Raw genomic sequence first — 25530 nt, 5'->3', positions numbered from 1 at the left:
TTTTATCGGTGTATATATGATGATAAAAATTCAAAACTAACGTGGCCCCTTTTTTCTTAAAAAGAAATCCTTGGAAAAAGTCCGTTTTATATTTAGAGCCAGAAGAAGATAATTATAAATAATAATTATAAGTCGTTCAAATCACATCACGGTTAGCAGCCTGGCGTGTCGTGATGTTGCTATTCAACATATAAAAAGAATCATATTCCCGCGTCATTAGTTGACTATATGTGACTTTGTTGAAAAGAATAGGAGTGGATTTTAGATTCAATGCGGAGACTAATGCTGGATTTTTAGTTTTGATTATTACAATTAAGGATAATTTTTAATCGGTGGACTACAGTTAAAGATTAATTAACAAGGCACTATCACACAACGTATATGCATCAAGGTGACTCGAAAGGGGCATTCTCTAACCATTCTATTGGACGCACATATTGAGGATCCAAATTAATTTTAAAATGTGTTGTTTTATCATTATATTAAAAGAATTTGAATTTTTACATGTATCCACGCTATCCTTATTACAGAACCAGCATTAACTGTATTATTTATTCATAAAATGATAAACACGTGTAGAAATTAAAGTCTAATTATTTTTTTAAAAAAACAAGAAAAACTTTGGTATCGAGTAATTTATTTTTGAACTATCATTATTTACAACTAAATTTTTAATTTTTATGGGTGAGTTTTTTAACGTATCGTATTTTTTTTAACTGCGAGTCTGTGAGGTCCTTGAAGGATTGCTATTTTATTTCCCCCTTCTCCCTAGTTTGTCTAAATTCTATTTTTTGTCATTTCCACTTTAAATAAAGCATTTGCTTCTCAATGGGTGAGTGCCAACAAAAGGGACTCGACCCAGAATGATGTCCACGCAAATCATGATTTCTTTCTCTCTTTATCCAGGGTTTCACCGTCGCGCCTTACCGTTATGTAGAAGCAACCACCGGCACTCCGCGACCGTCTTCCCTTAACTCCGTTGGTTTCTTTCTCATCTCCATCTTTTTCTTTCTTTCCTTTTTTCTTACCTGAATGTGTAGCTCGCTGCTCTGTTTGCTTTGTCAATTGCAGTGAAATTTTTTCTCCCTGCTCCGTTTCTTGGATCCAGATATATGTTTCTCTGCTGACCTAGATTTGTTACGCGTGGCTTTTAATTCTGATTTGCATTTTCCGACAAGCTAGCATTTATTTCTGTTTTTTTTTTTTTTGGGTCGGGGAGGTTTTAAGTATGCGGAGATGTCATATTTTTCCATCCTACGGTAATGAGTAATGTGGAGTAGACGTATTGTTTAATTAAGTAAATCACGGTAATCTTTCCCGCTAATTTGGAGATCTGGGGCTGATTCTGCGAGGTATGGTCGTAGTGGCGTGCTTCATATGGGTAAATTGGGTATTTAGTCCTTTTCTGGAGCTGATTTTCTGTCCGAAAAGCTTGTGATGCTCGAGAATAGAAAACAGATTGAAATAGAGTGGACTCGAGCGGTCGAGCCCTTGAAGTTGTTTCCTTGTAAGGCACATGATAGCAGAAGAAATAATCCGTTTTTCTGTTATGTAGGCAGTGTTTACTTAGATCTAATCCAACTTCGGGACATATTGGCTTGCATTATAGTTATATGGGCAAGTTAAAGGGATTTTGCAATGGTGTTTGTGATTGGGACCAGACTGGCAACACGGAAACTCACAATGTTCGCATTTCTTCTTTTCTGGTCAATTTTTTTTTTTTGAAGGATTAAGTATCGGTTCTTTCAAATCTTGCCATAATGGAGAACAGAACTTGTATTATAGAATCATCATGCATTCTTATGACGTTCGATTGAACATTACGAGACATGTCATACTAATTTTGGACTTGATCTGCAGCTTGCGTATGGGGACACGCGCGCTCGAAAGTGAGAGCAAAAGCTCTGATGTGTACCTTTCACTGGGGCTTAAACAATTGGGTAAAAGAATTGTAGGCGTTCCACGTGTTTTATCGCTTGTCTCTTCACTTCTTGAGAGATCAGTTTTGAGAAACGATGAGCTGTTAGAGGCAAATCATCTAAAAGATGTTGTTACTGTGTTTCATGGTTTAAGAGCACCAACTCTAAGTGTCCGTAAGTACGTCGATCGGATCTTCAAATACTCGGGCTGCAGCCCCTCCTGCTTTGTTGTTGCACACATCTATGTTGATAGATACCTTCAGTGCACAGAAGCCAAACTGACTTCGCTTAATGTGCATAGGCTTCTGATTACTAGCATAATGCTAGCAGCAAAGTTTATGGATGATGCGTAAGTGCAAGTTTGACATGTGGCGAATGTTTTCTCTATCTGTTGCTGTCAGTTTTTGTTGTTTCTTGTGAAGTTTGGTGCTTGGCATAAAATTACATTCTCTGCGCATGGTTTTGCAGATTCTTTAACAATGCTTACTATGCAAAAGTTGGAGGAGTAAGCACGTCTGAGTTAAACAGGTTGGAGATGAACTTTCTTTTCAGCATAGATTTCAGACTTCAAGTGAACTTGGAGACGTTTGGAAGATATTGTTCACAACTGGAGAAGGAATCTGCGGAATTTTCTGAGATTGAACGGCCAATGCAAGCGTGTCGAATTAAAGAAAGCTGGTCCAGCAAAGATGATTCTACTTGCGCTTCCCCTGCTGCGAGATGAAAATGAGGAAGCACTTCGATTATTGCTGGAAATCCCTCGACAAACGGAAAGATGGTCAATTTTGGAGTATTCAAACAGGGAAAGATTGATAGGAATTCAATATTTTAACGGAATGCCAAATTGGCGTATAATTAATTTTATTTTTGCCTTGATCATTGAAGACTGTTGAGTCAGTCCATGTTCTCTTGAAGCTTGAAGGTATGATTTTTAAAAGCTGTCGTCAGGGATGGCTATGGTATCCATGATCCCTTTGTTTTTGTTGGGAAGGAAAAAATTGTGGTGATTGTCACGATTTAATGCAAGTTTTTAATTTTAATGTAGGTTTCCTTTGTGTCATTCTTATTTTCAATTCAAGCTCAATACCGTCGAGAAAAGTGAGTTTTTTTTTAATTAATATGTGAAATTTTATCCTAAAACACAGAGAATGCGATTTTTTTCCCGATATTTCTTTCACTTTTGCAGCCCCAATACAAATCTAAAGGAAACAAACAAGGACCAGGATGATAGTTGGGAAATATATCCGAGGTACTAATACAAATGCGGAGCGAAGAAAGCGAAGAACTTGTTGTAAGCAACGTCGAAATATCCGACCTTGTTCGGCAAGTTCTATGGGTGCAGGAATCAAGCCCCGAGCAATTATACATTCAACACAAACCGTGGTAGTCCAGATTACGATAGGTGACAAAGGAATCTGGCAAATGAATATTTATTAAAGGATCCCCACAAAATGAAGAAAAATAGAGAAGCTTGGCTTCGATTCATCTGCTTCACTCCTTTTTCTCCGGTAGATTGGATACATTCTTCGACCTCCATGGCTAGCTAGTATTAAAGCCAGGGGAAGAGAGCCAAAAATGGGCCAGGTCCCCCACTTTTAAAAGGGAACTCGTGATTAGATTTCAAAATATTGTGAGGGTGAATCAGTCCACATCAAATGAAGTGATCAAACGCATATTGTGAATTGAATTTGAAGCTGTGAGAGTTGTGTTGGTCACTGTCATTGTCACCCAATTAATGATAGTAAGGTGAAGCTGTTTACTCTCTGTCCGTTGTGAATAGCTTCCACCTAACTGGTAAACTGTCTCGCACTCACCAAAAGGCCGCAAGAGAGAAACAAGCTAAGAGGCCAACCCGATGACATAAAACGAGCGGCGATATTACATGCTTTGTTTTTTTGTCCTTTTTTTTTTTTGGTATTGTGACATCAAACTTTTTGGGCGCGCGATCACCAAAATATGTAGCAGAATAATTAAGGACCCTAAAAAATTGAGAGGGGCATTACCATATATGCTACACTGGTACCAGAGGAGTTCGAGAGGGGTAAATTTCATTTGAACCATTCCCAGACGCTAGGGTTTGAAAACAACTTGTCCTACCAGAGTATAAATTCAGATGTAAATGCAGCTTTTCACGCGGCTATAGGTGAAACGGCTCCATATCAGAACATCGACCCCACAAAATTTATCTTATTTTGGATCAACGTGATTCTGTAATTAATCCCCAAGACACACAAGAAGGGATTTTTTCAGGACAAGGTTAGAATCAAACAGTCTTTTGTTAAAAATCTGCTCGTAGGCTACTCAGTTTTTTTTAAAACTCAGTACATGTTGGGAAATCTCTTAACATATCAAAATAAGATGCCAGTAGCTTTTTTAAAAAGCCTGGAGTAAACTCATTCTTTTCAAAGTACAACAAATTATACAGCAAGGCCATTCTAGGTTCTTCTTTCATCATTCACTGTCGTAAGACAATAAAGCGGAGGATAATCAAAAATACAAGAACGGTGTCAAACACAGGCTTAGTTTCCAAGAAAACTTCATCCTTAGTAAACTCCAGTGTGTGCGCGTTTCATACTTTGAAATAGGGGCCTACTGAGTTCTGCTGTCACATCCCGGGGCTACCTTAAGAAAGATCTTGTTAGCCGCTGAAGGCTTCCATGATCTCGATATAACCACTAGTATTTCCACCCTCTAGGATTTGACAGGCTCCTAGAGATCCAGAAGAAGCAACAAAGAACGTGGGGATACGAGTTACGCCTAGTCTCACTCGGCCCATATATTCAGAGCCTACTCGTTGTGTGCTAAAGCTAAGCTTGAATGTTTCGTGCCTAAAATCATTGAACTGGAATGGAACGTTGCCTAACTAAGAGGAAGAATATGCACTTTAATCCTCTGGACATTCAATATTTTCCCAATTTATACCGTCACAAAATTGACATGACAGTTTTTAATTTATGTTTTTTTTTGTTTTACTCTTGACACTGTTGTGTCAATATTAATGAGTGACGTTCATGACCTGCCTGACCATTGTGGATCTTGCATGATGGACAACTCTTTTTTCTTTTATAATGGACAGCGTTTATTTTCTATAGAAGACAAAAGCTACAGAGTCAGTTATTCTAAAGCAAGTTATTGGTATTCTCCATTAGGCCTATCAGGAAGAGAGCCACATTTTAGCCCATTCGCGATTCTTGACGCTACTAAATGAGATTCTCTTCTTTAATCCAAAATCCAAATATAGAGAACACAAGGGCGTTCCCAAATCAAGATTTTCATTTTTCAGATATTACTTCGTCGGACATACTTAAAGCCACCCAGGAATATTTGATACCAAAGCAAAATAAAACTGAAAGGCAGGACTGAGAAGTGAAACGCACAAGGGGGAACCAGAACGGGTAGTTTCTGAAATGTAAGTTTAGGAAGGATCGAGGAGAGAATCTGGCGAATAAAAAAGGCACATTCTAGAGCTACTTTGTTACACCTAATGATCCAGATCAACCCTAAGTTGCCATCTGATTACGTGAGGACCGTTCCTTTTTCTTGCACGGGAAGATTTGCTGCTGCTAGCAGTTCTGTGATTTGGTTTCTGAAAAGTGAAAGTTGACATGGCAATCAAAACCGGGTTGTTCTTGTTCCTGAGCAGACAATATGCTTCGTCCGTCATATCAGAAGTAGAAAGTCATGATCGATCACAGTGGAGGACACTCCACTGTACTATTGATGCCCTACACACATACACACACTTGTCTTCCCTTGTAACAAACAACACCATGAGTTCTTGCAAGTCGCAGCTGGTGTTTCAATATTTGGCCGCACTCACAATCCATTCATTTTTATGACACGCGTGACTCCTCTTACTATTTCTAGAAAGCATGCACTTTTTTTCCAAGAGCTCCAAAGGTGTTTTCATGTATATTGTGAATTATATTTCGGATTCTCTGCGTTGATTATTAGCCACCCCTTAAGTTACAGCTTGTTAATGTGACTGCGGTTAATCGCATTGGACCATGGGCGAGTCTTGGTGACCAGGACGTGCATTACTACTAAGAAAGGGACGATGGGCTTGAGATTTGAGAAATCTTTTGAGCTCAAAGTTCAAAATAACTAGGGTTTGTATTTTGGCAGGGAGCCTGATGGGGAGTCCTAAAAAACAGTAATTACCAATTGATTGAGACGGCTATGATCGTCAGTTAGATCCATCATGATGCGAATTGGGAAGTTAATTATTACTGCTAGTTTCTATCAAGTGCCGGTTGACCATGACTAGGGGCGTGGCAAAAGCAAGAACGGAAACTTTGAATACAATTAACTGGCAACATCATGATGTGGAGAGGGCAAAAAAGGAAAAAGAAAGAACTAACTAACTGCCGCCGATGGGGTAAGCGGCGGCTTCGTTGGCAGCACTCTGCGGGAGGCTCAGGCTGGCCTTTCCCGAAGCGACAAGACGCTGCACAAAGCTATCGATTCTGTGTCCGTTAGTTTCTTTCAGTAACCGCTTCCCGCCAAACGGTAACGACTCCACGCTTTTTTCCTTCAGCACCTCCTCCCCATTCCCCAAACCCAACGCCTGCCAACCACCATTCCAGGCTCAGAAACCAATCACCAAAACCGAAACATAATTAATTAGCAAGAGGGATTTCAATTCATTAACATCGTACGTACCTGGAGTCTTACATAGTCCGTACGGTTCCAACAGAAGGCGTTCCCCAGCATTTGGTCAATGGTTTCCGACACACCCTCCGCCACAATGTCAACCATCGACGACATCGAGCATAATGTCTCCTCCTTCTCACTCCCCTTCCTTCCTGAACCTCCAATGATCGACGTCCCATTGCCTAGGGAGAGGACCAAGAGATCTCCCACGCCCTTCGCCGACGGAAAATCACGCTTGTTGTGCAGCACGTGAGTCACGGCCGCCGCCGTCGGGTTGTTCATCACCAGTCCACCGTCAATGGCGCGGCAGTAGGTCTTTCCGTCGACGGAGGTCAACTGAAAGGGCTTGAAGAGGCTTGGCGTGGCTGAGGTGGCACGACATACTTTCCAGAGCTCGAAGTTGAAGCTGGGCGACTCGGATGCGTCTGCCCGTGAGAACACAAACGGGGCTGCGCTCTTGAGGTCAAAGCAGGGTATCAGCAGGGGCTTGCACGTGTCCTTCAAGGTCAACGGTCGTCCGTCCACTCTTCTCCGGAACACTTCCTTCAGCACCTTGTCCATGCTCTTGGAAGAAAATCTACGACGACGCCAGCGGAGAACTCTTGGGAGTTTAGGCTTAAAGAGTTCAGAATTCCTCTGTGCGACGACACGCACGGCGTCCCTGGCAGTATAGAGGGGCCTGCCGGAGCCGCCGTCGGCAGTGATCATGGCTGCAAGGATGGCACCAATGCCGGTCCCGGTAACGATGTCAAAGAAGTCGGTGATTTGAGCTTGGGGATCGCGGGTCTGGAGACGGATCTGATCCTCAAGGCGAACCAGGGAGGCGCCGGCAACAACGGCGGTGGTTCCTCCGCCGTCAATGCTAAGAATGCGGGTTTTGGTGGTGGTTTCGCAGCGAGAGAGCCATTTCTGCTCGAGTTTGGAGAAGATCTCCAGCGTCACTTTACTGAGTTCCATGGGGTGTTGGCGCTCAGTGGTTGGTATCGCCAGTTAAGAGTTTCATTCGAGTATTAAAGTTTGGCGCTCGCAGCTTGCTTCACGGGACTCGTATGTTTATCCACTGCACACCATTTAATCACTTACTCCCCCATGCGGATGTCTTCACTCTCTCCTCTCGCTCAACCTCCCCGTGGTCTTCTAAAGTCAAACCCACTCATATTACATTAATTACGATGCTCACAGATACTGTCCTGTTTTAATAACGGCGAACAGTGTGGTTAGATGCGTGAGTTAAGTGGGGGAAATTATTAATTTGCACCCCACCACGAGTTGCATCGAATCCCGGTGCACCCTCCCCGCATGCATGCCACGTGTCTCTCTTTTGGTCCATGTGTGTAAACTACGAGCTGCACATAATACTTGAGACTTGACTTGTACCCCTTTGGTGCGACTTTCATCAGCTTTTAGTTAGAGTTGGAGCTTCCCATGCCATATTACGCGGTGAATTATCTTTCCTTCCTTGCTTGAGCCTTTAATTAGGGCCGGCTTGTTCGCTTTATGTGTCTCCGCATGTGATTTATTCCGTCTTCCTTATGTTATCAGCTCTAAAGCTTCCAACATCTGGATGCCCATTTTTTTTAAATGCAAATTACATCTCAAACAAGCACACATTTCCCAGATCATATAATATAAATAATTGAGGGAAAGGTTAAAAACAAAGGGGAAAAAGGGTGTGTTAGTTTTGTTAGAGGGGTGGAACTTAGTTTGAGGGGAATCTCTCGTGACACTGCCAACTGACACTACAAATCCCAACCGGGAACGAGTATGTATAAATGTGAATGACTGAATGTTTGGTTGGAGGGTGACGGAAAGCAGCAAAATGTGGACTAATATTACCAACCTCTTACATATTCATGGATTTTAGTTTGTCTGTGTGTCAGAGATTCCCCCTAAAATGGCAACTCTTTCTTCCTTCGGTCACTTTCTTCTTTTACTCTCACTCTACTCCACCCCCACTGCAACCCTACCTACAGACTCGAAAGCAAAAACTCCCTTCAGTTATTTATTAATTCGCCAAAATATATCCAGGTCAAGACCAACTCTTAACTCTTAATTTTCACCACTCAACAGGATTATAGTCTAATCTATATATCTGTCTAAATAATAATAAAATGGGCATACTAACTTAGCTTGACTTGTCCGCGAAAAGGAAGCACGCCAAGAAAAAGTTTGCAACTTCTTCAAGCAACGGATCATCCAATGACAAAATATATGTAACTTGAGGTACTGCACATGTACGACCCATTCAATCCCTCCCAATCCAATGATTCACCCTTTTTTCAAATTTTGTTTGTTTAAAATTGAGTTATATATTACATAATAGGAATCAGAGGCGGAACCTTGCACTTGCAGGGATCAAGTTAAGAGGTCCTTTCAAGTCCGCTGGTGCTCAGATATTTTAATACATGATTATAAATTTTTTAATGATTCCCGAATAAATGGCTCCTGAAAAATGTAAGGAATCCAAGGTGGCTACAATCAATGAAAATAAATACGAGTACTAGTAGAACATTATTAGTCGCAATCTTGATATATTAATTAAAAAGGTGCGCACTAGCTCTGCCTCAATCTAACGCAAATTAAGGCAAGAGTGAAGCATTAATGACCCTTAAAGCATTCAAAGCTAATCAATCGTCCACAAAGGTGCGCCCCTGCTCTGGTGTGGGTCAAAAAGCATCGCTCCCTTTGACCTTTCGTTTAATTGCTTGTTACTATCCCCAATCTTTCATAGTAGTGACTTTTATTTTAATTTTATATATTTTATCTATTTTATTTTTTATGTTTATTTTATTTTTAAGATGGTTTTTTTAATAATAGTAGTTTTGACCAATAAATTTGATTAGTAATAATATTTTAGATATATATATTAAATAACTAATTTAATTATTTTTTTAATTTACTCAATTAATCAACTAATTCTTATATTTAGAAGTCAAGATATATGTGTCAAGAGTTCTAATTGTGATGTGCAAAATTAATGTATGTCGACATGTAGCACTACTTCTGATTTTAAATATAAGAGCTAGTTGAATAATTTGAGTATATTAAGAAAATAAGTTAAGTTAGTTATTTATAATAAATATGTGTTGTCTTTTCTAAAACATCTCTACTAATTAAATGTATTGGCTAAAACTATATTATTAGAATGACTATCTTAGAAAAAAAAGATAAATATGAAAGACAAAATGGACTAGAGTCTTATATTTAAAATCAAATAAAAGTCAAATAAGATCTTATAGTAAGAACCATAAAATACGTGGGAAAAAGTGTGATGAGATGCATCATAAAAGACAATGCAGGAAAAAGAAAGGCCGGGGGAAAAAAACAGCTGAATACAGAAAGCAGTATCGAGCTGTTAAACTCACTTGGAAGCATTTGATATATAGTTTAAAATGTAAAAAAAAAAAAAAAGCAGCGCATAATCATATATAGGGTTGCCGTGGGATGCAGTACATGAAAGATGCGGTTTCTGCAACAACCCATATGCCTCTGCATGGATGCAGCATTGATATCTATATATTTCATACACTTTGATCATTCATATGCAGCGATCCCTTTGCAAACTAAAAGCATCGTTTCTTTTGTTCTTGATTTTTTATGGGGGTTGATAAAAGTTGTCATCATGAAAAAGCAAAAGGACAGTAATGTATGTAAATTGATATATGTTTTTTCTTTTAGAATCATATATTATGTTTTATATATGAGTAGGCTGGATAAATAAGAAACAAGCATCCGCATATATAAGAGATGTTGTCTTGGTGGGTGTGGCAGGAAAAGGGGAGGGCACATCAAATGTAAGTGCTGAGCTTGGTTGGGCTCCTTCAATGATAGCTCTCTGCAACAGTAAATAAGACTGTCAGAAGATGGCATGGAAGTGTGGATGCCTCTTTCAATGGAGTTACCAACCCTCTCTCCCCAATGCTTCTTCATAAACTAAACCCAAACGCTTCCCGTTCCCTTTCTTAATTAAACGGGTGAAGTGTCAATATAAGAGCTAGTGAAGAGAAGCCAACTTTCCAGTTAAGTCCCTTGTGGTGAACGTTTGATGCACACTACCCTGGCTTTGTTGGCCAGCAGAAATCCACATCACGCTTGTTAATTAATATTGACTCACTGACTGACTGACTGAATGTATAGTTGCAATTATAATTAATGTGGAATCATAATGAAGGAACTACTAAATTATTGAATATACATATGCGTACGAAGCAATGGAATCAGAGGGAGGGAGCGCCTATTTAATCAGATGCATACTCCTCAAAAAAAAAAAAAAACACGCGCGCGCACACACGCACACAGCCTAAAACACACTAATCAAAGGGCTCGACTTTGTACATGATCATCATAAATTGTGATGGCCTGGGGGGGCCTCATGTGGGCGTTGAGATCAATCGAATATGTGTTGAATCAAACTGCTTCACCAAAAGACAAAACAGACTCTCCTTAACATATATAAGCATCCCCAGTAAGCCATCAGGTAGCAACTAGTAACAACGTAACTACCTGCATTCATTAACAAAGTGAGGCTTTATTTTTATTAATACCTCCGGTCCTAAATATAAAAACTAGTTGACTAATTTGAGGAGATTAAAAAGAATAAGTTAAATGAATTATTATAATAAATAAGTGTTATCTTTCTTAAAATATTCTTGCTAATTAAGTTTATTGGTTAAAACTATCTTTATTAGAATAATTATCTTAGAAAAAAATAAATGAATGAGAGAGACAAAATGAATTGAATTGAGGTTTTACATTTAGAATCAAAATAAAAGTCAAACAAGATCTTATATTAACAACTAAAGGTAGTATATTGCTAACCACACCATTTCATTGAAAGCCTCTACGAAGTATCATTGGGAATGAAATGTTGGTACTTATTCTAATGGAATTCAAAAATCTCAATTTATTATGAGTAACTAGCTTCTCCTCTTACATTTAAATCTAAGCTTCATTGTTAAAACAAGGAAAGCTCGTTAACGGACAAGAGGGAGAGTTAATTTGGAGGCGTTATGAAGATTACACAAGTGCAAGGAGGGGCGGAGGTGGGAGTGAGGAAGGGAGGTTACGGCAACAGGAAGCGGAAATATCGGCTTTAGAGACGCGGGGGGGCTGGTGCTTCCTGTTTATGCTCAGACTCAGCTCTGTCGTGATCATGACCCGACCATCTACTTACCGCCACTCCATGAGGCATAAGCTTCCTCAAAATTTCTTCCCAACAAACTTGGAAATGCCAAAACAACCTAACTTTAAATACCTCATGCCTCGTTCATCAAAAGTCACCTAACACGTTCACTCCATCAACCGAATCACAGGTAGTTGACCCCCAGGAGGTTCTTTTTCTTTCTTTCTTTCTTTTTTTTTTTTTTTGGTTGGGATGGCTCCTGCAATTTAATATGGGTTTAGACGCGCCTATCTCTGCTTCAAACACTGAGGCCCAATAAGAACCCAGCACACGACTCATAACAAAGTCCGTACTTTTTCCATAATGAATTTCAAAGGCCCCAACCCCTCCGGTACAAAACACTGAACTTGTTATTTTGGTATAACCCTTAACGGGAGTTGGCCCAACAAAAAAAAAAGAAAAGAAAAGCGCCTTTGGTTAAAAAACCTCTGGGAAAAAACGTACGAATGTATTGGACCAAAAGTAGGTGAAAAACTCAGAAGTCAGAAATGAAAAGACGAGAAATTTCTTATCCACAGATTATCCTTCCGCGAACATTCAACCGGGTCAATCGTCCGAGCTCGCATGGCAGCGTCGTTCTCCTCTGCTACACTCGTCCGGTCCGTCGTCAATCCCCAGCAAAACCCTTCTAAAACCCTCGTACCCTTTAGAGGTGCGTGTTCTCATTATACAATAATGCGCACTCACTTCAATTGTGAAAATGACTTGTTTTAAGAAATTCTGCAGAATCCTTTCATGGAGTGTCGAACTGCGTGAAGTACTCCAGGGAGTTCTCGTGGAGCTCTGCCTCTAGCTATGTGACTCTGAAGCTCGGTGCTCCCGCAGATTTTCTAGCAGACTCATTGTTCCAAGGAGGTCGTTGCGGAGGTGAGCTTATCGTTCTTCTCCATGGTCATTGACTAGTGTGATGATTGGGGTGTGTCGTGTTAGCCTTTTCTGTTGATATTTTTTTTTAATTTATATGTCCAGGACTGGAATTGTGAGGGCCGCAACTATTGAAGAAATAGAAGCTGAGAAGGCCTTCATTGAGAAAGATGTTGTGAGTGGCCTCATGATGATCGATTTTAAAATATACTGTGGTTAAATAGATCGAATTCGGTGCTCAAATTTGGTACTATTGTACCGGGATGGTTACACTGACAGTGTCTCTTTACCATTTGTCTTAGACGAACCGCATGGAAAGGACTATTGAAACTATTCGTTCAAATTTCAGTTCCATAAGGACAGGGAGAGCAAACCCTGCTATGCTTGACAAAATAGAGGTACGAATGTGGGAGATGGCTTATGCTGTTGAGTATTATTAGACACCATCATTCCTAGAAAATGCATGGAAAACGTGTAGTGATTGTTAGGAAACTGTTGACTCCGTGGTTAGGTTTTAACGAATCTCTTGCATTTAATGAAGAATCGTATAGTGATTGTTAGACTGGATAACTGAAATCTCTGCAACTGTTAGAATCTATCAGACGCTTCTGTTTTCCGGTCTCAAGCTCTTCTGTTTGAGCCAAACTAAGCCAATCAGATTTCCCTTCCTCTAAGATACAGTCTGATTGTTCTTAAGCCTGTTCAATCTCATCATCTGGCTCATCGTTATCCTGAATCCTGTGTCTTATTATCCATTTTGATATATAGGCGAGCTATCAATCTGTGCAATGAATATCTAACTTTAATTTTGTGTACAGTTTTTGTCCTGTAAATGAGTTGTTTCGCCATGTGCTTGCAGGTGGAATATTATGGAACGCCAGTTAGCTTAAAGAGCATCGCTCAAATTAGCACTCCAGATGCCAGTTCTCTTTTGGTACAGCCCTATGACAAATCAAGGTGAGTTATAGTTGTAAACTGGAAGAGGTGGAGGAAATGGGAGTCATCAAAATGGTCCTATAAATAATTTTTCAATACTACTCTCTACGCAGCATGTTGTTGTCTTCAGCCTATTGTCTCTTGATTTTTTCCTTATGTGCTAATCTCTTGTGGAGCATATCACTATCATAGACTACAAATCCTTATGAGGCCTTCAGAATGTGTGTTTATGGCATCTTTATCGTGCACTAAATATGTTTTTGGGGACAAAATCGTGGTTATTCATTTTGCCTTTGTCATGTTTTTCAGCCTGAAGGCTATTGAGAAAGCCATAGTCAACTCTGATGTGGGCTTGACTCCAAATAACGATGGAGAATTGATACGATTGAGTATTCCACCATTGACGTCAGAAAGAAGGAAGGTATTTTGTCATTCCCTCGAGTCTGTAGTATCTAGGTTAAATTTCTAACCTTCACAAAGTGAAAGTAATATTCATAGTTGATTATCATTTCTGATTTAGTCATTAAGAAATCCTGTAGAACCCGCTCTTAACCTAGCCTTAATAAGAAAGGATGGTTCTCTGAGAAAAAGTTTACTTGGTGCTCCAGGCGATAATTCCAATAGGGTTGTTTAATTCACCTGACTATTCTGTTTACAAGACGAGTGTCTCTTATCACTATACTTTTCTATGTATAGATGCTAAGTATCTTCTGGAAGTTTAAATGAATCTGTGGATTTTATCTGAAGACTTCAAAGTGTAACCTAATGATTGGTTTACTTTCCAGGAACTATCAAAAATAGTGGCTAAACAAGCTGAAGAAGGGAAGGTACATTTGTAACAATACCTAAACTTTGAGATAGTAATTTGCTCTTGTTTTTTGCCCAATTCAGGATGAATCCTCTTGTGACTTTCCTTAAGGTTCGGAGGCAATTAACATAAGCCAAGTGTTTTAATTGAGAGTATGATTTTTTTTTTAATAAAAAAAAGAACAATTCCTTCACCTTTTCTTGCCAAAAATTATAACCGGATGAATAATAGATTTGCAATCGTCGGAAAACTGAATTTGAGATTTATATTATTCTAGTGTTAGCTATACAATGTTTGGCTAAATCTCCGTCATATATTACTTCCATTTGAATGTTTGAGCTTGATATAGGTAGCTCTGAGGAATATAAGAAGAGATGCATTGAAAGCTTATGAAAAACTTGAGAAGGTATAAAATTCCACCCCTTTCTTTTCTCTCTTCACTAATTGTTTTCTTGCCTTTGGTTCCCTCTTTTCCAAAGATTTGTCAATCATTTTGTTAGAATTTTTCTTACAGGAGAAAAAACTCTCAGAAGATAACGTGAAGGACTTGACAAGTGATTTACAGGTAACCTGATCCTCTATGCGGTCAAATGGGCAGGGTACTAATTTCTAGCTTATTTAAACTATGCATTGCCATGTCTCTTTTTTGCATGGGAAGAGGCATTTTTTTGAGATAGAATAATCTCAAACCTACTTTGGGATGCAACAACCTACGCGGCAAGCATGTTCCTAGGAAAAGAGTGCGTAGAGACTGAGAGAGTAGCCACCAGCCAGCCAACATTTTTTGATTATTTAGCATTTTAGCTAAGATTTTAGCTTAGAGAATGAGAGAAAGAAAAAAATGTCTATGTTTTCCTATAGATATGTCAGATCCAATTACTGAAATGTCCTTCTGCAAACTCCATTGTTATAGATCCATGAAAAAATAATGTTAATTATTTTCAATGTCGTGAGTTGTTGATTGCATATGGATCTAAGAAAGTGTCTTGTGTGCTGTAGATACTTGTAAAGTTTCGTTTATCTTATCTTGAGGATGTTCTTCCCCCGATATTGATTCCATGTGGATCTGGGGATTGCGCATTGCTATGCATATTCCATCTCACCTTTTATCCCTTTCCAAGAGGAATTTTTCCCCTGGAAGTAAGAGCTTACTAACTTAATTACGCGTTTTGTCCCTAGTTTGATCAGTATCAATCTCAAATCTTGTAATTGGACTCAGTAAGGACTTGGTTGGGTTCCTTATATTTCTGAGATTGGATAGTTCTGGTGATGGGGTAACCCCAACTTGTGTGAATGTTGCCTTCCATTCGTTCTCCATTTAATTATTTTATCTTTATGCAGAAATTGATTGATGAGTATATGAAGAAGATTGACAGTGTCTACAAACAAAAAGAAAAGGTATCATATGTTTTCTACTTAAAGCATGCATAAAGCCTCATGCCTAAATGAATTTTAATAATTGGTATCAATGAGGAAAAGCAGCGAGGAACTCAGTATACTTGGAACTTGTAGATTCATTTGGCGTCCCTTATCTTTGGGCAAGCTTAATTACCTTTCCGTAGTCATGCTTAAAGAACGGGCCAGCATATATTTTATAAGTTTTCTATCTTTATTAAGTGATGTAATTCTTCTTGTCTTTCAGGAGTTGCTAACCGTTTGATGCTTGGGGACATAAATGTAAATGTTTCGTCTGTAATGAAGGTCAAATTTTGTCTACTCTTTGTTTGGAGTTGCATGGTTGGTGCGTAACTTTGTCACACAAGACAGCTTTGAATGAGCATCTTGCATTTTTATCCCCCCCCCCCCAAAAAAAAAGGGGAAAAAATGACAGAGAAGAGACGGTGAATTCATGCGTATGAATGAATATGTTGATTGGTGTGCCTGCATGTACTTAAACAATCGTTACACGGACCCTCCATTTCTCCCAGTGAATTCTCTTTTTTTTTTTTTTGGGGGGGGGGGTGTTTCGGGGAACCCAGTGGAAGATTAACTGCAGTTTAGTTCGTGTGTATTATTTTTCAATCTGAAATGCGGATGTAGGCCAAATGGATATGCCCACGGTGTACACTTGAGTAGGTATAGAAGACACGTGTAAATAAGGTATTGGTAATGAACTCTCCCATAAACCAAGTTCTTAATATAAAAGATAGATTACTAATTTGTGACTGTTTAAAAAAAAATTAATTTAGTTATTTGTAATGAATAAGTGTTTTTTTTTAAAATATTTTTGTTAATCATTTGTGTTAAAATAAAAAACTTTTAACATATGTGATCGTCATAAAAATTATTTTTTAAAAAAAAATAAATATTGAAAATAAATTGAATTGGGTTTCATGATTAGCATGACTTTAAACACGGTAAAACATGGGCATGAAACCCAAAAAGAAAAAGATGAGCGAGAGAGGGAGAACAGCAACGGAGCTGCAATTATAATGCGAATGTGAATGGGGAGTCAACTAAAGCGCCCTATCTCTCTCCAAAAAAAAAAAGAAAGAAAATGTAACCGTTAATTTTGTTTGCAATCTTACTCCTCTTATTGGCATGATTTTGATTACTATTTTATTATGATTATATTAATTTTAGTGAATGGCGAAATTAAAAAGTGATATTTTTCTACAAGCCTATAGAAGTCAAATTACGTACTACTATTTTAAGAACCATAAAATTAGTTAATTTTGACATATAATCAGGACATGGAAGAGTATAAATGTTGGTATGTAGGTAGGTGTGTAAGGAGAGCATTACATAAGATTTTTTTTTTTTAAATCTGATTAAGGTTTTTCACTTTCAACATTTAGAGGGCAAAATATTTTCATCTCTCTCGAGATGTGCTTCTTAAAAAGTGAGCTTGTGTTTTCTTTTTTATCTCATCCTTACCACACGAAATTTCATTTTCAGTCTCTTAATTTTACAAAGCATTTCCTCAGTCTTCTAATTCTAATATTAATAGTTTCATTGAAAAGAAATGCCGCCATTGAATTTTCGAATGTTGATAAAATGTTTTAAACAATGAAATATGATATTTAGTTTTTAAAAATTGAAATTATTAGCTATTAAAAAATTTTAAAATATTTTATAAAATTAAGAAATCAAACTAAAACTTTATAGGAAGCTAAAAGATGGGAGATATAGACATGACTAATCTAAATATTTAAAGGATTAAAGCAAGACAGGGGAATGAGATATTATATACTTGTGTGCGTGTGTGAAAGAGGAAGAAGAAATGAAGGAAAGAGGACGATGGGAGAAAAAGCATCCATAGGGAGAATTTGGTGCGGTTCGGAATATCTCTTCTTTCCTCTTCTTCCTCTTCCTTTCTCTTTCCTTTTTAATTATTAGATTAATATTTTAATGGTTTAAATTTAAATCTTTTTAAAACTATTATTAAAATATTAAATTATAAAAATAAATAGATAATATAAGCTATATTAAGATTTAATTCTAATGGTTTGGAAGTACACTAAATATTTTTAAAACTTTTTATAAATAATTTAAAAAAATTAAAATTTAAACTGTTGAAATATGTCAGTCTAACATTTAAGAAAGAAAAAAGAAAAAAAGGAAACAGGATAAAAGGAAAAGAGGAGAGTGTTCCAAACGTAGTTTGGTTCCAAAGCACATTCAAACTCTGTCTCCGTCCGGCTTCCCGCCCTTTCACATGATGTATCCATATGGTTGAGCTTACCATGTGCGTGTGTGTGTATTTATATAGACACACACCCACACCCGTGGCTCACGTAATCCCCTAATTAAACCAAAACAACCTCATTTTGCTTTCTAGTTTTTAAGCGCAAACATGAATCGGGCAAGGAGGGTATTCTAAATTAAAGGAAGATCGTATAATAGAGAGCACCACCCGGTTCCCCCCCCCCCTTTTTTTAAATGTTTTTTTTCTCGTAAACATTTTCTTTAATAGATATACGTGGTCCTCTTTATTATCCTCTTTCAAGAATATCCAAATGCAGTAACATATGCCAAGAAGCAAAGAACAGACGGCACTGATTCAAATCAAAATCAGGACAAAGTTACAAAAAATCAAATTGATGAGTAGCACAAATAACACCAACAATACTTCTTGTCAACATCGATCACATATGAAATTTCCGCTCCCAACAACTCTCTACACAGCACAAATGTGAGGGGCATGCATGATGCGGCACTTGTTGTCATATTATTTATATTCTGACCAATGATTTGAGTTAAGAAAATCAGGATTTGTCATCATTAGTTCAAATCTATATGACTGTAGCATTTTTCTTTCTGCATGGATTTTTTGGATAGTTGGACAATTTTCTTGGGAAAATATGAGAAGAACAGAATAATTATGTTGTGGAAGGATTTATGCAGTGATGCGTGTGAATATGTAGGAGTGGTCCTGTGAATCAGAGGCAGCATTCATGGTCGCTGTCAGGCATCAGCATTATATGGTTATTGTGGAATGCATGCCTGACTCTCCCTCACCCAGCCCCTAGCTAGCCCCCTGCAAACCAAAACTATGCGATCGCCTGCCTTTGATTCCTCCTTGTCTTTTTCGTTATTACAGTTACCTCTGTCCCTCTGTCATCTTTAATTTAATTTGCATCTCTCTCTCTCTCTCTATACATGCTACCCCCTTTCATTTACTTCCCCACAAATCACTTCAAACTTAGTTAATTGCAATTTCATTACCTAGGATCAGGGAGCTATAATTAAGTTATTCTAGGAGCGACGAACGATTGTACACCATTGATCATGGAGGACTACATTAATAGACACGGTCTGATAATTTAACTGACACACACTGTTGAACCAGATGCATGGGCATGACCCGTGGGACTGACGACTGTGATATCTTCTGCGTGCTTGACACGAGAGTATGAATCTAAGATATCCATAATGGTTGTGGTTAATTTAGGATGTTGCGCTAATCTTTGGTGAGTAATATTATTGGATGAATGTGATGTAATAATGCAATAAGGAGGGCATTACGTTAATTAAAATAAAGTAAAGGCTGGTGACTTTTGGGCAAAAATAAAGAAAACAGAGTAGGGAGGGAGATCACATGCCCCCGAATCGGTCGGAACCTCTTGTCTCTCTTCCTTTATAAATGCTTTGCTCTCCTAAACCTCTTGTACCGCCACCTCCTCCTGTTTCATCATGTCTTCTCTCTTCCGTCTCTCTCCTTCTCCCCATTTCTCTCTTCCTTCCTCTCTCTTCCTCCCTCCGGGTATATACATTTATCTTACCTTCACTTTGTCTATTTTACTATCAAGTTGTTAATTTCACATTCCTAGCATCCACTTCAACCTCTCTCACTTTCTTAACCACCTAAAAAGAAGCAAACAAAAGTGATATATTCATGCGACCTTCTGTAAGCCGAATGTTAGTTAGTTAGTACGATCTATCACCATACTTCACCTGACGAGAGCATTTCAAAAGTTATATCTTTTCATGCAGGTGGTCTATCATCCGAGTCCATACCCAAAGAACCTTGCAGCTTCCACTCCAGTCTCAGATGCACCGCCATCTCCAAACCTCCAAGTCAAGGCATGCACACCCATTCTCTTTCCTTTTCTTTTGCCTTTATTAACAATCTAGAATGCCTATAGCTTTGGGTAACACTACGAGATACTGCTGTATGTCTGTGCAGGATATAGGGACTCTGCAGTCCAGGGAGGCTTGTCGACGTTAAAGTGGCGAGAGACTGTGAAGGATGACATAGACGAGGACCGAGCTTATGAGGTTATTGTTCTCTTTCGTTTGAACTAACGTTCTCTCTGTATTTCTGTCTCCTCGTTGTTTTCGTGCTCACGGACACAAGTCACCGCATTTTATATATATGAGCAGGCTTGGGTGACCGATCACGAGATCAAACAGCGAGTTGAGGCCGTCAGATCGATATTGCGTTCCCTGGGAGATGGGGAGATTACCATATCTGCTTATGACACTGCATGGGTCGCTCTCGTACCAGATGTTCATGGGAGTGGTGCTCCCCAATTTCCTTCTAGTCTTGAATGGATCGCCAGCAATCAGCTTCCTGACGGTTCCTGGGGCGATGCTCACATATTCTCAGCACACGATCGAATTATCAGCACTTTGGCCTGCGTCGTTGCGTTAAAATCATGGAATATCCACCCCGAAAAGTGCGAGAAAGGTAGCATTATTAGATATTAATTAATAATTAGTGACTGACTATAAAATACTAGCTCTGCTGCTATAGTTTTGCTTGGCATGTTCTAGGGATGGCATTCTTTAACAAGAACCTAAGCAAGCTTCTGGGTGAGAAGGCGGAGCATATGCCGATCGGCTTCGAAGTTGCTTTCCCTTCGCTTCTAGATCTGGCCCGGAGTCTGAACATTGAAGTGGCAGACGATTCCCATGTCTTGAAAGAGATATTTGCCAAGAGAGACATAAAGCTCTCCAGGTACGTTTCCGAGGGACAACCTTAAAGCTTTAGCTGTAAAGCGTACAATGTATTCTGTGAAAAAAGTACGAATGCTTTTTTCCCAAGTCATGTAAAGATGTTTAACGCAATGCATTAATTATTTAATTTGTGTATATAGAATACCAAGAGAGCTGATGCATAAAGTGCCCACAACGCTGCTTCATAGCTTGGAAGGCATGGCGGGGGTCCAATGGGAGGATCTTCTAAAGCTTCAGTGTGAAGATGGGTCATTCTTGTTTTCTCCGTCCTCCACTGCATATGCTCTCGCCCAGACTAAAGACCAAAATTGCCTCAATTACTTGAATAAAGCTGTCACTAGGTTCAATGGAGGAGGTACTATTCTAGCTTTATGGGCCACCCCCCAGTCCACACACACACGCTACTCCTTTATTTCCTTTTCTATATCTTTTCATTAATTACTGTTTGATTTGAATTGCATTATGTTATGTTCGTATTACTTTCTTATTCTGGTTTAAGCATTGTACCAGTTCCCAATGTCTATCCCGTGGATTTGTTCGAACATATTTGGCTGGTTGATAGGCTGCAGCGCCTTGGAATTTCGAGATATTTCCAGAACGAGATCAAGGACTGTATGAGCTATGTTCATAGGTACACACATATATGGAAATGATCAGTGGTGTTTCTACGTCAGGATTATCATTAAAACCCATTTTCTAAAAAGAAATTAATATTAGTTTTGCTTTTATTAGTAAGCTGCTTCTTTAATTTTAACCCCTGATAGCTATTGCAAAGTGCTAAATTTGAAGCAGACATTGGACCGAGAAGGGCATCTGCTGGGCAAGTAATTCGAACGTACAAGATATCGATGACACAGCAATGGGATTCAGATTACTAAGATTACATGGCTATGAAGTTTCGTCCAGTGAGTTCCATAGACAAACACACATCGTATTTGTTAACTAATTGATGGTTGATCTTGTTTTAACTTCTGATATGTAATTTTGGAAGTAGATGTGTTCAACAACTTCGAGAGAGATGGAGAGTTCTTCTGCTTTGCGGGGCAGTCAACGCAAGCAGTGACGGGAATGTTTAATCTGTACAGAGCTAGTGAGGTGGCGTTTCCGGGAGAGAAGGTTCTTGAAGATGCGAAGCAGTTCTCAGCCAAGTTTCTGAGAGAGAAACAAGCGGCCAATGAGCTCGTAGATAAATGGATCATTATGAAGAACCTGCCTGGAGAGGTATACATCCTTCAATTAGTGGCTGCCACGAGAGCCCAAATTATATATCCACATATAAAGCTAATTAATTAATTCTAATTAATTGACTAGAGCATGGTAGTACTAATAATCATATCTATACATAATGGGGCACTCAGGTATAAATGTGTCCCAGCATGTAGCTTGGTGCTGATAAACAGTGAATATTGCAGGTGGCTTACGCATTCGACATACCCTGGTATGCAAGTTTACCTCGAGTAGAAACCAGATTTTATATGGATCATTATGGTGGTGACGATGACGTTTGGATCGGCAAGACTCTTTATAGGTTCTTTCCTCTCTCTCTCTCTCTCTCCCCCCTCCTTTCTCTATATCTATCTATCTATGTATATATGTACTCACACACACCGGCCCACTGTTCCCGCCCTTCAATCTGCATCGTTTAATATCTTGAATATAATAGTGTCAAAATAAAGTTACTGTGTCTGTATTATCATCAAAACACACAGACACTCGTACAGCACAGATGAAACCAACTAATAGCCATTTGAGGTCTTCACGTGGTAAAAGAAGTGGAGCAGTGAGATGTGACAGTGGTTAAAGATTAGTATACTTTTAAAATTGGAAAATGCAATATTTTTTTTTAGAGAATTACGATAAGATGCTAAAAAAAAAATACAAAATAAGTCTCAGAAATTGTCATGTACTATTTTAAAACTTGTTATTACAAGCTGTTTAAAACCTTTTAGTAATTATTTTTTCTTTTGATCTCATTGTAATTCTTCTTCTTCTTTTTTTTAATACCTTTGGTTAATTAAATACATCTTCAATACCAATAACATACATTATATGAGTATGTAAATGATGTATATAAGTGCATTACAATAATCAGACATTCAGACTAGGCACTATCATGATAATCTCCCATCGTGAAAAAGATCATGGGGATAAGTGTTAAATTTTTAAATGAAATAAGACACACGTGATTTGAACATTTTGAATAAAAATATGATTTATTTGGAAAATAAAATAATTACATCCTCAAAAATGGTTGATCTGTACGTCAACCCTTCAATTAAGCTGAATTGTCTGCACAATATATAACACATGTAGGTAGAAATGATGTTTCATCATGTGTGTGTATAGTTAAAAAACTTACCTGTAAAAATAAAATTTCAAATCCTTATACAAAAATAAACCTAAAAAATTAATTGACGAGAATGTTTCGTTGACAAGCATTACCCGTCCTTATATGTCATTTTAAAATCAACTGACTTTAGGGAAATCCAAGGCGTGGCAGTGGGAACACAGATCAGGTGCTTCGTTCCCAATTTTTCCCCTTTAACGGTAGGCCGGTGATTATTGATGACTTGCGCCAAGTCAGTTAAGAAGTGAACTTTAAAAAAGAAAAGAAAAGCAAAACATTACTCCTCCAATCCTAAATATAATACTTCTTGTTTTTATAATTTACATTATAAAATGAGTCTTAATTATATTTAGAACTGGAGGGAGTAACATTTTGATGCCTAAAAAAAAAAACAACTTACTGGAAAAAAACCAGTGCATTATGAAATTGGGCTTTCACAAAAATGAATTCGTGTGCATAACAGGATGCCATATCTCAGCAACAATAAGTATCTGGAGCTGGCAAAATTAGACTTCAACAATTGCCAAGCACTGCACCTAAGAGAATGGGCCAGCATTCTGCGGTAAGAGCACCAATTATTCAAATTATTCACGCTTGAAGAATAATTTTTAGTGTTGCACTCAACTTTGCAACTATATGTAACTGCAGGTGGCACTCAGAGTGTAGATTGGGAGGGTTTGGATTAAGCAGAAAGGCTCTTCTGTTTGCTTTTTTTTTGGCAGCAGCCAGCATGTTTGAGCCCGAAAGGTCCCAAGAGAGGCTTGCATGGGCCAAAACCTCTGCCTTGCTTCACACAATCACCTCTTATGTCAAAGACGATCCAATGAGGAAAGCTTTTGTGAATCACTTCATCAACTGCACCAACGAACGTGACTACTCCATTGCCTGGTTACAATATACTACTAACTTATCATTCTCCTTATTAATTTCCCAAATTTCTGGTTGTTATCATTCCTTCTTCCGTGCTTGTACGCGCAGGAGATTAAACAGGAACAGAACAGAGGAAGGGCTCGTCGGAGCTTTGGTTGGAACCATAGATCAGCTCTCGTGGGACATACTTGTGTCTCATGACCATCAAATTGGCTATGATATGTACCATACCGTGAGTCTTGCTATTTTTCTCCTCTGTTCAAAACTTACACTATTGGTTTTACTGGTAGAAACGAATACTCGGGATTCTTCTGACATGATAGCAACTCGTTATAATGCCATTAGCAATAGATAATTTGCAGCGAAACTCACTCTGACACGCACTGCTCAACTCGGCAAATCAAATGAAATGAAAACATGAGTGTAGTCTACGTCAAACAGTGAACAAAAAAGTACTGGTTCCAATGTTTTCACGTTCGATATTTCTTCATGATTTTACTGTAATGTGATATACAGTGGCAAGAGTGGCTATCAAATTGGCAAAGTGGAGGGGACACGTGTCAAGGACATGCAGAGCTTCTGGTAAAAATAATAAACCTAAGCGCTGGGAATTGGATTTCAGAGGAGCTGCTGTGGAATCCTCGTTACCAACAACTCACTGAACTCACCAACGGGGTCTGCCGCAGACTCCACTGTTACCAAAGGCTCAAGGTGAGAGACAGGACACGTATTATAATTACTGTCCAGAACGAAACGTTACCTAGGAGTTTGACATTTTGGCCGCATTATCTTGACTAGTCTTTTCATATTCTCCAAAAATTCAACTTAATATCGAAGGGTGGTGTACTCCCTGACTTATCGTTAATAATTTCCTCGTTCTTTTTAACATTTTTAGGCACATCAGAGTGGCGGCAGCGGCATGCAGACACACCGCATCACCACCTCAGGAGCAGAGTCAGAAATGCAGCAACTTGTTCAGTTGGTGCTCCAGGAATCTTCAAACAGCATAGATTCCAATATCAAGAATACTTTCCTTATAGTTGCAAAGAGCTTTTACTATGCCGCTTTCTGTGATTCAAGCACCATCAACTTCCACATCGCCAAAGTTCTTTTCGAGAAAGTCACTTAAAATCGTCTCTGTCTACACTAGTCATCGCCACCACTGTGTTCACAGTAGCCCCTGATGTATAATATGATAATCCTCCAGTGACTGAATGAACGGTTCGCCGGCCGTTTCAAATATGCTGTGTAAAAAAAAAGTACAAATCAATATCGTTTAGACAACTTAAATTCGAAGTAGCAGTTGTGGAATGTTGAGTAAATAGGATCCCCATGAGAGTCGCAAATACCTAATGAAGATACGACAGAGCGTGGTCTGCACAGATTTAGATAGCGGGAAGTGATATGGAAAAGCACGATAAGATAAGAATCCTTTTGAGCCAGTTGGTCTCTCATAGAATCATGCTAAGTGGAAGTAGAGTAAAAACGTCAGAAATGGCTGGGGTATGAATTCGTGACAAAGTTGGCGGGTTGGTGTTAAGAGTGCCAC

At 38.7% G+C, this 25530-nt stretch overlaps 4 protein-coding genes across 7 annotated transcripts; 3 read left to right on the top strand and 1 right to left on the bottom strand.

Moving 5' to 3' along the window:
- Window positions 1–859: 859 nt before the first annotated feature.
- Window positions 860–2967, top strand: LOC114759188 (cyclin-P3-1). Of its 4 annotated transcripts, none has more exons than XM_028948304.1 (3): window positions 860–978; window positions 1861–2268; window positions 2388–2967. In XM_028948304.1, the coding sequence occupies exons 2-3, from the start codon at window positions 1868–1870 to the stop codon at window positions 2641–2643; spliced, it is 657 nt and encodes a 218-aa protein (XP_028804137.1). In that variant the 5' UTR covers window positions 860–978; window positions 1861–1867; the 3' UTR covers window positions 2644–2967. The 4 variants fall into 4 exon arrangements, with proteins under 4 accessions (XP_028804137.1, XP_028804138.1, XP_028804136.1 ...); XM_028948305.1 differs by having other exon boundaries at window positions 860–982; XM_028948303.1 differs by lacking the exon at window positions 860–978 and adding an exon at window positions 1026–1685.
- A 3092-nt stretch (window positions 2968–6059) lies between these two features.
- LOC114759269 (probable inactive patatin-like protein 9) lies at window positions 6060–7670 on the bottom strand. The gene is made up of 2 exons (XM_028948426.1): window positions 6582–7670; window positions 6060–6486 (listed from the first exon to the last, which is right to left on the bottom strand). Exons 1-2 carry the CDS (start codon window positions 7527–7529, stop codon window positions 6280–6282), a joined length of 1155 nt encoding a protein of 384 aa, XP_028804259.1. The 5' UTR covers window positions 7530–7670; the 3' UTR covers window positions 6060–6279.
- A 4587-nt stretch (window positions 7671–12257) lies between these two features.
- LOC114759193 (ribosome-recycling factor, chloroplastic) lies at window positions 12258–16300 on the top strand. The gene is given in 12 exon segments (XM_028948308.1): window positions 12258–12406; window positions 12481–12567; window positions 12570–12621; window positions 12724–12793; window positions 12921–13016; window positions 13478–13575; window positions 13864–13975; window positions 14340–14381; window positions 14712–14768; window positions 14877–14927; window positions 15704–15760; window positions 16005–16300. Coding segments are annotated over 12 exon segments (828 nt in total). The 5' UTR covers window positions 12258–12318; the 3' UTR covers window positions 16023–16300.
- A 3198-nt stretch (window positions 16301–19498) lies between these two features.
- On the top strand, window positions 19499–25154 carry LOC114759226 (ent-copalyl diphosphate synthase, chloroplastic). The gene is made up of 15 exons (XM_028948356.1): window positions 19499–19568; window positions 19799–19888; window positions 19992–20083; window positions 20189–20495; window positions 20582–20765; window positions 20905–21119; window positions 21275–21395; window positions 21557–21669; window positions 21759–21985; window positions 22177–22292; window positions 23575–23673; window positions 23760–23999; window positions 24090–24213; window positions 24498–24692; window positions 24886–25154. Exons 1-15 carry the CDS (start codon window positions 19499–19501, stop codon window positions 25108–25110), a joined length of 2418 nt encoding a protein of 805 aa, XP_028804189.1. The 3' UTR covers window positions 25111–25154.
- Window positions 25155–25530: the final 376 nt, after the last annotated feature.

The sequence above is a fragment of the Neltuma alba genome, unplaced genomic scaffold, assembly GCF_004799145.2.
Source record: "Neltuma alba isolate B1F8T4 unplaced genomic scaffold, ASM479914v2 tig00010802_pilon, whole genome shotgun sequence".
NCBI classification, from domain to species: domain Eukaryota; kingdom Viridiplantae; phylum Streptophyta; class Magnoliopsida; order Fabales; family Fabaceae; genus Neltuma; species Neltuma alba.
The sequence above is the reverse complement of the archived record's forward strand: the minus strand, read 5'-3'. Positions and strand labels throughout refer to the sequence as shown.

What these genes read in the sequence shown, in the direction of transcription:
- LOC114759188 (XM_028948302.1), top strand. Translation starts at nt 1,793, where the DNA reads ATGCATTCTTATGACGTTCGATTGAACATTACGAGACATGTCATACTA. An exon ending in GCAAAGTTTATGGATGATGC is followed by an intron (nt 2,269 to 2,387) that starts GTAAGTGCAAGT and finishes ATGGTTTTGCAG; the next exon opens with ATTCTTTAACAATGCTTACT.
- LOC114759269 (XM_028948426.1), bottom strand. Translation starts at nt 7,529, where the DNA reads ATGGAACTCAGTAAAGTGACGCTGGAGATCTTCTCCAAACTCGAGCAG. An exon ending in CGGACTATGTAAGACTCCAG is followed by an intron (nt 6,487 to 6,581) that starts GTACGTACGATG and finishes GGTGGTTGGCAG; the next exon opens with GCGTTGGGTTTGGGGAATGG.
- LOC114759226 (XM_028948356.1), top strand. Translation starts at nt 19,499, where the DNA reads ATGTCTTCTCTCTTCCGTCTCTCTCCTTCTCCCCATTTCTCTCTTCCT. An exon ending in CCCCGAAAAGTGCGAGAAAG is followed by an intron (nt 20,496 to 20,581) that starts GTAGCATTATTA and finishes GGCATGTTCTAG; the next exon opens with GGATGGCATTCTTTAACAAG. An exon ending in GCTATGATATGTACCATACC is followed by an intron (nt 24,214 to 24,497) that starts GTGAGTCTTGCT and finishes TGTGATATACAG; the next exon opens with TGGCAAGAGTGGCTATCAAA.